This window comes from Citrus sinensis, chromosome 3 (genome assembly GCF_022201045.2).
Source record: "Citrus sinensis cultivar Valencia sweet orange chromosome 3, DVS_A1.0, whole genome shotgun sequence".
NCBI lineage: Eukaryota > Viridiplantae > Streptophyta > Magnoliopsida > Sapindales > Rutaceae > Citrus > Citrus sinensis.
Window position 1 is genome coordinate 7,579,521 of NC_068558.1, and position 13,668 is coordinate 7,593,188.

A 13,668-nucleotide genomic window follows, 5' to 3' on the forward strand; every position below is an offset into this window, starting at 1 on the left:
AATATAAAAATTAAAAATTTGTAGACCGTAGATATTTGTTTCGATTGTTATTTGGATTCTTTTTTTTTTTTTTTTTGAATGAGTTATTTGGATTCTGAATGGTAAACGATTACAAAGTTTTTATTTTTTCTGGGGAAGCGGGTTTTCTTTTTCTTGTTTTAATTTAATTTATTTAATCCAACGCTTGCATGACCATGAAATTACTGGTGGTCGTAATGTAAATATTAGTAAACTTATGTAAAGATGTCAGGTTAATTAAATACTAGGAAATAAAACCGCGCTTCGCTCGACTCTAGAAAATAAATTTAGTATTATCAATTTTTTTTCTTTACACTCGATAAAACTGATAAAAAATATAAATTAATTTTTTTAAAATGAGCCAGCGTTATAAAATTAATGTTATTTATGAAAGTTAATTATTTTTTTGTTAACTTTAAAAATATATATTAACGTGTATAGTCTAAGTGTACAGACCTTATATCTTTTGTAGTTGATAAGTTCTAAATTAAATTTTGTAATTGAGGATCCTTAGCGTTGAATTATAAAAGAAATAAGTAAAATACATGTAAAGACTTTTGTAATTTATTTCGCATCGTTTGTATCTGCGTAGGTGAGCAATTGTTTATATCAAGCTTGCAGCTATGGCAAGTTCCAATGGGGATCAGCAACACCTAGTGCCAAAATGTTCTTTATCTGTATATAAATCATGTCTCCATGGATTAGAGAGAATGAAAGGAGGAACAGTTGATGTAAAAAAGAATGCTTTTTCACGTACTATGTTCTTTGGCGATTAAATCCTCCATAACAGCTTGGAAAACTCAGCCAAACTACCATTTTGATGTCTCAATAGTTCCTTTGATTTATCCATTTGTCTACTGAATAATTAAAACACATAATAAAAATCATTATTATAGGGTGAAGTAAGAGCTTGCAATGTATAAATTAAAATTTAAAATATAATCTAAAAATGTGATACCTTGATTTTGTGAGCTGATGTGTGAATATTTTGAAATACTTCTTTGTAGACAATGTTTTTTATGAAGGTTCGGTCTTCTACCTCTTGATCGACATTTAGTATGGTCAATCCTTCTCTTGTGGTAACTCGAGACACGGCGACATATAATTGACCATGTGTGAATACTTGCTTAGGGAGATACAAACCAACATGTTTAAGAGATTGTCCTTGGCTTTTGTTGATCGTCATGGCAAAACATGGTGCCAAAGGAAGTTGTCATCTGTTAAGATTGAATGGCCATCTTGATTCATTATGAGACATAATAATTCTTGGAATTGTGACATTTTGTCCAATATTTGTTCCAGAAATGATGTCACCTCTAATGAACCATTTACCAAGACGAGTGACAATCAATCTTGTGCCGTTGCATAGGCCTTTTATTTGATTTAGATTTCTGAGAAGCATTACAGGAGCACCTTCCTTAAGTCGTATGTCATGATTAGGGATGCCATTGAATTTCAAACTATTCAAAAATTCAGTTAGATATAGAACATCTTCATCATTTGTGTTTGCGCTTGCTTTGCATATACTGTCTGAGCTAAAATAGGTTCTCCATTGACCAGGTATTATATTCATAATCATCTCGTTCAATTCATGCACCATTTCATTTTTTGGCGTTAATATTGCTCTTTCTTTCAAATATGCTGGATCACTGTAGTTATGCTGAATTGATGGGTAGATAGTGTCGACTATTGATTTCATCAGATTTTCTGATGGTTTCTTACAGATATCAGAAGGTAGTTTAACTAAATCTCTATCAATGTCATCATATAATGAACCATTTCCAATCTGCAACAACCATTTGTCAAAAGAAGCTATTTTAGCAGCCTCAGAGCCACTCACGCTTCCATTATAGAGCCTCATATTTTGTTTGAGCTCATAAATTTTGAAAAATGGCCACAAGTAGGATGAGTTAAGTGAAGCATCAACAATGTCTGCTCTTGTCCCCTTTGGCACAACTGGCAATATTTGTCGGAAATCGCCACCACATACTATTGTAAGTCCTCCAAAAGGTTTAATATAATTATTTTCATACCTTGTTCTTAGAATATCTCTCAAGGTCCTATCCAAAGCTTCAAAGCAGAACTTATGTGCCATAGGCTCTTCATCCCAAATGATCAAAGAAGTTTTCATAAGAAGTCCAGCTAATAAGGTGCCTTGTCGGATTTCACAAGTGGACTCTACTGTCACATCCAAAGGAATATGAAATCGCGAATGAGTTGTCCTACCATTAGGCAATAACAAAGCTGCTATACCTGAAGTTGCAACAGGCAAGACTATTTTAGAATGTGATCTGAGCTTTGCAATAATTGTATTCCACAAAAATGTTTTACCAGTACCACCGTGTCTATTGATAAAAAATAAACGCCCTTCTTCATTGTCAACAAAATGCATTATTGCTTCATAGGCTGATTTTTGGCAAGCATTTAGAGTAGTAAACGATTTTTCATGCAACTTCTTTAATTGATCACGATCATAATCAAGCTCTTCATTGACCAATCGGTTACCTGAATCTCTTATCAAAGAAGAATTAAGAAGTGGCATTCCATCTATGTCTCTCAAACTTTTTCCCATTTTCAACATGATAGTTTCAATCTCCAACAATGTGTATGCTTCAACTTGTTGCTCGGTTAACTGAAGATCTTTCAATCTGAATTTTTTCCTTTGTAATGAAGTTATGTCTTTTGATAAAGTAGTATAATTAGATTTCCAAAGTTGAGGTGCATCAGAAACCTGACAATGAATGAGTATCGTGACAAAAAAGATGTCTTAATTCATTTCCAATTGCCCATATTGCAGCTTCAATCAAGTAGTCGATCCAGTCTTTATCATTGTCTAATAATCCCAAAGCATAGCACGCAACTTTAAAAGTTGGATATGTCACTCCATTTACTGATCTAATACTTTCAAATGAAGTGCTTCATTTTACAAAATTGAGCAACATTCTCATATAAAATCGTTCTCCACTTGAAAGATGTGCAAAGTAAATTCTTCCGATTGCTAAGCCATTTTTTCTCCTAGTCCAAGTTTTGTCTTTTGAATTCCATACCCAACATGTAGGGAAATCAGAATAAGTTAACTCTCGTGCATCATCATAATTCTTGTTTGCCTCCAACCATTCTGTGAATTTTATTTTTTCTATTCCAGGTATGGTAAGCACATTTTCTAAGCACTTAGATTCTTCAAATATTACTGTATGCTCTCCCGGTAAATGGAACGGCAATCTTTCAACTGCTGGCTTTCTGTAATGTATGTCAAATTGGAAGATTCGCCAGCAAGCTTCGGTTGCTGATATATATCTGCAGTCCAAATATGTTTTGATCTCGTCCATTTCTTGGGTAATGTCAATAGATTCCATTGTTGCAGTTGTTCTATCAGACCCTTTATGGACATACTTGAAAAGATATTTAACTGATCTCGAGTAATTACAAATCTCAACATTAATATGTGCATCAAATTTGACAATTAAATTCCTGTGATAAGGGACCACATATCGATTATCCAAGAAGACACCTTTCTTTTCGACATGAATACCTATATTTCTCCTTTTATAGACTGGAAAACCATTTGTATCCACTGTTGTCTGATCATTAAATTTTTTTGGAAAATGTTTTGTGCACTTGTCTTGCATCATGCATGGAGAGTGAGAATTGTGTTTTCCACACGGTCCATGAATCATAAATTTGTTAACTACATTATAACCATCAGGATCAACATTTAAGTCAGGGATTTTTGTACCTATTATTTTATCAATATGGTCTGCAGAAGGATTTTTCATTGTTGGATGCAAAAAAAGCAGTATGTGTGCATGGGGCAAGCCTCATTTTTGAAACTCAATTGTATATAGACCTGCCACAAAATGGAGTAAAATTTAAAAGTTAGAAATATTGATTTCAATTGTGAAATTATTGTTTTTCCCTGCACTTTTCAATAACAAATGAATTGAATTTGTTATGGATACAAATTTGAAGTGAACTTACATGCAATTATTTTTCCAAACGGTTGATCTTTTTTCAAATCTTGCATTAGTTGGAATAATTTTATCTCGAAAACTCTGCATATGATATCGACTCGATTGTCATCATTCTTTTGTCCAACTAATCGGAGCATGTTATTTATTTCTTGCCACTTTGGGTTGCAAGTGAAAGTAAGAAATAAATCAGGATATCCTGCCCATTTATAAATTGCCATACCATCTTGATAATTTTGTATTCTATATCGTGGTCCCCCCATATGTGATGAAGGTAGAATAATCGATTTTCCAACTTTCGAACAATCAGAATCACCTCGATGAACAACATCCATCAAACCAGAGAAAATGTCTGATATAAGTTTTTGTTGATTATTCCAGATCCAACGAAATCTTTCTTCTTTAATTGCCATATAACAATCAACTATGTATTGTTGGAATAGTCTACCAGCTTGAAGTAGAGTGTGTCCCTCATTTAATCTTTGTTGCAACCTAAAGCAATAATATTGCCTCATTGTCAGCTTTTGCCTATTAAAAGGGCTATCAGTTATGTCTCTTAAAGATATGTCAGGTCTATATCCATCTTCGCCATAAGGATATATTAACGGGTATGTCATGGGCATGAAGCTTGGATGTAAATATGTGATTCTCCGAAGTTCCTTTGTGCGATGCTCTATAATAACATAGCGTTGAAAGTTTGCTTCACTGAAATCACCAACTGTTAAGCCTGCAACTTCTAAAACTGTTAGTATATTCTATCAACGACCATCTCTTGTTCTACTATTAAGGAGTCGTAAACGGAATGTAGATTCTGGTTGTGTTTTGTATCTATCGCTCGCCATTCTAAAAGATTTGACCAAATTATTATGTTGGTCCAATATTTTAGATAGTTAATGAAGAATTTCATGATCAATTTCTGTCTTCATTCCATGTTTTAATAGAGTGTCGATTCTGTTGTCTATCTCATTTTCAGTATAATAGATATAGAGCTGAGCAAACTGTGATTTTTTCCCAACTTTTGGCAACAAAGAACCAATGTGATGATAATTCTGACCGCTCATCCTAAAAATATAAGGACCTTTTGATCGATTGATTGATGCATCAACTCGACCTCCCATAGATGTGAAAGCAAACATGGAGTTATAAGCCCTTATATTTTTTTTAAATTTGGAACCCTTTAGTCCAGAATCTGCCCCGAGAAGATATTTGCGTAAAAGAGGTGTTTCTTTCATGAATGGAATCTGCACACGACCTTCCATACAACAAAATGTGAATTTAGGATGTGAGACCTTTTTGGTTTTCTTGTTCCGTTCCTCGTACCATAAAATGGCACCACAATATTGACATGTGTATGTAGGGGGTCCAAAATTCCAAGGCGTTGTGTAATGAACTGTTAAATTCAACAAATAATAATATTGTAACAAAGTATCTTATTTCGTCTAAGTGAATATGGTAAGAAAAAATATTACTAAATATATTAATATTTTCATTGTACATGTAGTTTCATGCAAATATGTACCATTATTTGATGTTACACCATCTAATGGAAAGCTTGTGGACTGATATATATTCTCATCAAAAGAGAGACACGCTCTTTTTAGTTGTCCATGTTCAACTACATATTTTTAAAGTTCCAAAAGCAATGAATAAGTTATTAGTTTCAAGTATTACAAGCATGATGAATAACTAATAAAGCTCGATAAATGTAAATATATATACGTACCTGTGTGAAGAAGGCGGTTTCCTTTGTTTGTTTGACTCTTTGGATTTATATGTAATGATGTTTTATTATTATCATATCCAGCTTTACCAGGAGATTGAAGGAAATTCCCAACTGAAATATGTTAGAAATATATATATTTGTTAATATATATTAACATAAATAATTTAAATTATATAGGGATAATTTTTGTAATTTGTATAGTAGGAATAAAAATTATATTTTCAAGAATCACATACCGTTTGAGTGAAGCAATTTATTGTCACTTTTAATGTTGTCCAACTTCATAAATTTTGTGTAAAAATTCACAATTTGTAGCATCAAAATGATTCTCCTTTTTAAATCATGTTTGTATCTATTATGAATAATCATAATTTTCCGCTTAAATCTTGCATGCTTGAATATGGCCTTCTGCACGACAACATATCCATTGTTTATTGTGTCACACTGGAAATTTGATGCATATTTCCAAAGCTTTAATTTCATAATCCTTTCGTGCCGAGCTAAAGATGAAAGTTGATGTCGTAAGAGACAAACTTCTGGCGGAATATTCCTTGAGTCACCGAAATCATTAATAGTTGCAGAAATCAATTCCATTTACTCTGGTGAACAAGAAAGTGAATTCAATATCACAAAATATTCTAAAACTAACAAAACGTTTTATTACAAATCATAACAAGAGAAACCGAAAATATAAATTTTTTTTTTTCAAAAGAGATTAATTTTTTTTTCAATTATTGAAATAAGAATTGCAATGAATTTTTCGAACGAATATATACCATATGTTAGAAAGAACAAAAAAAAATCACTAAAAACAAAACAAAATAAAATGGGATTTAATTTAACCAATTCAATTTAATTTTAAACTCATGCCAGTGTCACATTGGCATTAATTTTTGTTGTGCTTATAGCCACGAACAGCGGCTTTTAGATTACTTCTTTATTAGGTTATTATTCTTCGAATTTGGTGGGTAAATTGTGAGCTTTTTCAGTTGTGTTATTATCAAATCAATTCATGCACAATAATCATTAATGTAATGTTTTTGTTATTTTCAAACCGATAAATAATTATGAATTGTTTCCATAATTGTGTATTTAGAAACAACATTAACACATTTTTTTCGGAACAAACTTCTAAGTTTGATTGATTTTAGGTATAATTACGATACCCTAAATTAATATAGAAAGTCAACAAAAATCCACTTTAACAGTTCTAATGTAAATTTAAAGGCAATTAATTTTGAGTAAATATGAACTAAAACGAAACTTGAACAAAATCTGAATTTATGTATAATATTAAGGTAGCCACATTGCATTTGAAAATGTCAATTAGTGGGATCTAAATAAATAATCACCTTGGAATTTTTTAATGGTTGTAGGAGTTAATATTACAATACACGGACTATCATCTTTGTTGTACAAATTTTGATCAAATATCTCCCCCAACTTTTTCCATAAAGTAATCTTTGCTATCATCGAGCTATCCATAAAAATTGGCACAAGTGAATAATGTAAAGAGAAAAACTCATTATAAGGATATAATATTATCATTAAATTCGAAAGTTTCGAATTACGTTATTATACAATTGGTTACTTTTTTTAATTCTAAATCACCAATATTATTATTCCCTATTTCAATATGAATATTACCACTTGACTTTTTTATTTGTGTTTATGAAGAGGTGGGGTGTGAGGAAAAGGAAAAAAATGTTTTTCTTAAGAATTAGAAAAAATAATTAGGCAATAATTCAAGGAATTGAGGTTGTTCATTCTACATTCCATTTGGATTTAGAGTGATTTTCATAAATTTTTTCTTTTATTAATTATGCTAACTGCCAAGTACTGTTGTTTATTCTACTGCGTTTGGGGGAAGATGCTTAGGCTGCCTAGAACATATTTTCTAATTAATTTTTCTTGTGAATACATTGAATAATCTCTAAGGGCTATATCCTTTTTCATTTTACTTTAACGGTTTTTCTTCAACAAATATTGGATGTATTTAGTGAAAAAGAAAATTAAAAATTAGGAAAGAATTAATAAAATTAGTGAAGTCAAATTGTCGATCAATTCTAATGATAAAACAATAATTAAAAAATATATAGTCATAGTTTTCTTGATTATATTCGACTTATTAATCTGTTAAAACTTTTTATATCTTTTTTTCCAACTTCCCCATTTGGTGAACTGTAAAAATGATATGTTTTTTCCACCCTTTGTCTCTATCTTTTTTCACTCACAAAGAGTTAATAGTTATTAATCAATTAATTTTTTTTTGTTTGCATAAGAATTAATAATATTGCACACATGTATTGTGAAATAATTGTTTGTTCATAATTATTTTTTGCATTTTTTTAGAAGTCAATAGTCAAATTAATGATATTGAATTAAGACATTTCGAAGTTTGCTATTTTGTACTTCTAAGATTTCCTAGAAATGCTTGCAAATGGGAGGCATTAATTTTTCTGTTTACTTTATCGAATTTCATAAAATTCAATTCAAACCAAAAATTGAAGGTTAGAAAAGTAGTTGGATAGTTTCATAAAATTATTATTTTATTATTTAAAAGATATGTACCACATCAATTAGGACTAAATATTAGAATCATTAGCATTGTTCCAATCACATAGGCAAAATCTATCACTCAATAGTCAAGTACATTGTACAATGCAGTCGAGAACAACTTAAGCATTTAGTTAAACCTTTTCTATCTGTTTATTTCCACAAAACACCAAACATCCAGATTGACACTGGATCCTCCGAGTCAAATATAGCTAGTTCACATTCAGAAAAGACCCGCCTCTTTTAATTGTACCTCCTGCATGCGAATTATATAACAATTAAATAAAACTACACCAGAGATTAATTAGTCAATAAATATAAACACGAAACATGTGTCTACTAATAATTCTTAAACAGGTCTAAGCTTTCAAAGTTTGCATTGAAAAATTAAAGTGAAAATCTTCAATACCTCGTGTAAATCGCATAAATTAGACAACCAAAGATTATTCAAAGATTTTTCTTTCTTACCTTATGCTTTTTCGCAAACAAGTAGATAGCAACAATTGTAAAGACAAGTGAGCAGTAATCTGTTAAAACAAAGTAATCCGGTGTTAATGAAAATAAGAACAACATATTATGTTTAAAACTAAGTTTTCATAATAATGAAATTGAGTAAACTTATTCGATAAGGATAAACAAATAGAACGCATTGACAAATTGGCATCAAATTAAATTGATCCAAAGAAATTGAGATGCTCAAATTTGATTACGTACACATTAATTTTCAAATAATTAATCCACACATTGTTTTATTCTTCAAACATCTTTAAACACATAAGCCAACACTTTCACTCTTATATATTACTGCCTTAGTAACTTGAACTTGGTGATCAGCTTTTTAATTGATTTGCAGTAGCTCACAATTAATTAAGCTTGATCATCAGTAGCTAGTATTGATCATAAAAATATTTGTTTAATTTACAATCTAAAGTTACGCTCCATACTCTATATATGTGAATTATATGTTTGCATCATCAACATTAACATTATAAAATAATCTGTGCAATAGGATGCTCTTGGAGTATTTTATTTTCATCACAAAATATATTAAAATTATATTAGACAGAGAATATATCTAACACTTTCTAAACACTAATATATAATAGTTTCTACAAAATTATGAAATATTTGTACTAAAATACCAAAATATAAATATATATAACCTAATTGGAATCAATAATCAAACTTCAAACATGTCATACTCTAAAGAAATTAAAGCATGATAGTCTGTGTGTTTGACATATTCAACTAAATGTTTGATGAGAATCTGTGATTGTTAACAGCCAATAATGGTTTCTTTAGCAACTCAACTCAACTCAGCAAAACCACAACCAATTACATTTACCAACTCAACTCCTCGCTTCCTCAATTTCCAACATTCTCTTCACATTTAAAAATGGTAGGTGGTCCTATAAATCCCATTTAAGAATGAATAATTTTTTTTTTCAGTTCCTAGTAGGTGAAGTTTCTTCCACATTTACAGAAATTTCGACAGCATCTCCCCATAATTCTCCAAGGACACGACCTAGATTTATGCATTCATCTAGTATGTACCTAGAGAACATGAGGAGCAGCTATCGAAATTTCCTTTTACGTGAAACAAAACTTCACCTACTTGGAACTTAAAAAAACTATGCATTCCCAAACTATCTAAGTTGGGACAATTCAAGAATTATTAATAGACATATGATCCTCTTGTCATCCTAAGATGACACTGATAAAACATGTGTCTACTAATAATTCTTAAACGGGTCTAAGCTTTCAAAGCATGCATTGAAAAAAAAAAAGTAAATCAATATATATATATATATATATATATATATAGTTGAGTTTATTAACATTACCTGGGTTTGGCGGAGAAAATATGAAGAAGAAGAAGTAGTTTAGACAAAAATCAAAGGGTTTTGATTTTCATTATTGATCAATTGAAATAGTAGAGTAGTGGACGCATATTTTAATCTTGAGGAAGGCTTCAGCCATACATGACGTCTTCAGCGACCATGACTTCTACACATTAATCGTAACACTGATGATATAGGATTGTTCATTGTTGACAATTTTTACAATTGGACCACTCTGTTTCAAACAAGCGTTTTAAGACTTTATTTTTCCTAATTTGGAATTTATCAATTTTATCAAGCACAAATATTTATAGTAAAAGTTATTGCCTTATTGCTATTGTGTTATAGTTTAATGTAATACCCCTAATATAATATAACTTAATATAATAATTCAGTAAGGAACCCCAAACATACCAAAAGTATAACCTGATCCCACTCATGGGACTTGAAACTGGTGGTCGTCATGCAAGTGATTCAAAAACTTTGTCTAAAACCTAAATTACTATTAAAGTTAATAATAAAGTTATTGATTGTCCACTGCGTAATAAACATTTTAATAGCACGTTTTCTTACTACTAATTAGAATGGCTCGCAGTTGGATTGAACTGTAAACAGAATCAGAATAATTTGTAGGCTTGGATGAAATAAGACTGAAGCTCTGAAAATTAACTTTATTGCTGTTGTGATTATTGGTCATTTTATGACGATGTTTTTTTTAAAGAACATTAATAGTGTAACAAATTTACACTGTCATATTTAATCAATGGTGTAAAATTTTTCATTTATGAAAACTGAATTTATCTAGTTATATCATAACCGATTAATAAACAGGTTAAAAAGTTTATTTAGTACTTAAAAAGAAGAGTTATTATGGAATACCACCTCTCTCTCTCTCTCTCTCTCTCTATATATATATATATATATATTATTGAGTTCTTACTCCTAGGTCTTTATCTCTCATGTTTCTTTGGTTGAAAGTATATTCACTTTAGAATTAGTGAAGACAAGACGCTGTGATTGTATGATTAAGAATAAAGCTGAAGGGAGATAAGACGACATCCCTTGGAGTAAAGCTGCAATTAGGGATGGCAAAATCCAGGTCCGGGTCCAGGTTTCACCTTCCCAGTTCCGGACCCGAATGATAATTTTTAATACCGGACCCGGATGTAAACTCAGATATTTTTCTTCCGAGTCCGGTCCGGGTTAAACCCGAAAAAATTCGGGTTTCCGGATTCTGGATTTATAACCCGGATGATTGCTAAAGAGAAGCAGCTTTCCATCTCTTTCTTCCTCTTTCTTTCCATCTCTTTCTTCCTCTTTCTTCAGTGAACTCCTTTCTAATCCCTAATCTATTAACACCAATAATGGAAAATTAAAAAATAAAGAAATAAAACCCAAGATACTGGAGCACACAAATTCAATTATCAAACATAATCATGATGTCTTGATGATGATGATGACAAATTGGGCTTTGTGGGGTTAGGTCGAGAAAAGGGGAGAGCATAAATGGCGGCTGGATTTTTTTTTTTCCAAATAGTAAATGAACATATGAGAGTAAATCACAACAAATTTTAGGTTTCTAGATGCAAAACAACTGGGGTTAGAAGTGCAGCAGCCAAAACTGAGATCTCAATTCGCGAAGGTGGACAAACGACGGCCAAGACATAGCTGGACAAACAATGGCTGATGATGAAAATGAACACGAACACAGTGAAGGTGGTGAAACGATGATGAGTGGTGACAATGATTTGATAAAAGGAAGGGCTGAAGAGAGAGAGGAAATGTTTAGATTTGGTTTCGCGGCCATGGCTGTGAATATGGGCATTAGGGTTGATTGTTTTAATTTTTCTATTTATATCAAAATAATTTAAAAATTAATATTAAAATAAATTTATCCAGGTCCGGGTTCCGGATATGCGGGTTTACCCAAACCCGGATCCGGACCCGGAAACGTCCGGGTTGATAATTTGAATCCGGATACCGGATTTAATTTACTCTGGTGCGGGTTGAACCCGGTCCGGATTTTGCGGGTTCGTCCGGGTCCGAGCCGGGTCCGGGTTAAATTGCCATCCCTAGCTGCAATTACAGAGAGTGGTGAACTTTCTCTATAGTTTTTTATGACTATTTCCTCGATAATCTCTGCAAATACAATATTTTAGCAAGTCATTATAGCAAAACAAATCCAAAATATACCAATAAAACTTTTCTTATATACAATAATCATGTCTAATATATCGTGAAAAGAATACCAATTTAATAGTTTAAACTATTAACTAGCTTTATAAGTGAATTTAGTCATAAGGGACACACTATCTCTAGTGTCTCCCTCTTGTCTCTCGTCAAAGAGGAGAGGAGAAAGCCGAGATCTTAAGAGAGAACTGTCTTATCATAACTAAACGAAACAATTAATTAATTTTCTTGTATGTCTCTATTCTTCATTTATTTATTATTTGTTCACCATACTTCTTTGCAACAAAAGGAAATGTGATCGGCTGTTATATACTGATTTCAAGTTAGCATAAACTTTTCGCTTTTCTGAGTTTTGGCAATGAGGTGTGTTTCCGTAGGGGATTAGCTCTTATATGTATTTAGATGATGTAGAAATCTTTTTTATCAATTAATTAAACATAAAAAAATTATTATTAATTATTTATTGTACTACATGAATGATATATATATTAAAACACTTAAATTCAAAGGTCCACAACAATCCCATTATCAATGCAATAAAAACTCAATATAGTATCATAAAAATCTTATTATTAATTGTTTTCCAAAGAGCTCTAGCAAAAGAACTAGTGCAAATTTTAGCTGCACGACGGCATATTATTAACACAGATCATGAGAACGTTTTGGCTGAAGGAATAAATCAAATGATATGACCGACCCCGGAAAAATAAGGATTTTGCTATGCTTATGGAATTTAATAGTTGACCTTGAGGTAAACTTAAGTGAGAACCTTGGGAATTAGCCTGAAAGCAATGACTCTTGGAGTTTGTGACTGTTATGGAAAATATAAAATACTCAATAAAGTAAAAAGTGATGTCCCCAAGAATGAGGAGCAACAGAATTATGTTCTCCTAGGAATGGTGAGTAACACAATCATGCTCCCCCGTGAATGAGGAGCATCAGAACTATACCTGCTCCCCCAAGAATGGGAGCAAGAATTATGCTTCCCCGAGAATGTGGAACATGAGATTTATGCTCCCTAAGGAGTAGAATTATGGTCTCCAAGAATGGGGTCCAAGAGCGGAGGATGGCAAAAGTCACGAATCCAGACAACCCTTGACCCAGTTTTAGATTATGGGCTGAACAGAAAAAACCAAATGTAAATAGAGGAGTTATTGTTGAATCAAACCCAATAAAATAAAAGTCGACAATAAAAAACATTGCTTGATCCAGAAGCAAATTAAATAGAGTTTGACATAAATACAATCTATGAAAATGTAGAAATATTTTGTAATTAAAATTTTAGAGGATAGAGAAGAGTTAGATAGAGTTTAAATTTTAAAAAAACTTTATCTATAAAAGACTATAAAGCATAAGCCTCTCATAGTGTAAG

At 31.6% G+C, this 13,668-nt stretch overlaps 1 protein-coding gene across 1 annotated transcript; it reads right to left on the bottom strand.

The window, feature by feature from the left end:
- Positions 1 to 1,231: 1,231 nt before the first annotated feature.
- Positions 1,232 to 3,374, bottom strand: LOC107175162 (uncharacterized). The gene is made up of 2 exons (XM_052438761.1): positions 3,066 to 3,374; positions 1,232 to 2,749 (listed from the first exon to the last, which is right to left on the bottom strand). The coding sequence occupies exons 1-2, from the start codon at positions 3,372 to 3,374 to the stop codon at positions 1,232 to 1,234; spliced, it is 1,827 nt and encodes a 608-aa protein (XP_052294721.1).
- Between the last annotated feature and the right edge of the window lie 10,294 nt (positions 3,375 to 13,668).

Excerpts from the sequence above, each read along its gene's own strand:
- LOC107175162 (XM_052438761.1), bottom strand. The coding sequence starts at position 3,374 with ATGGAATCTATTGACATTACCCAAGAAATGGACGAGATCAAAACATAT. Across the intron at positions 2,750-3,065 it reads CTGATTTCCCTACATGTTGG|GTTTCTGATGCACCTCAACT; the intron begins GTATGGAATTCA and ends ATTCATTGTCAG.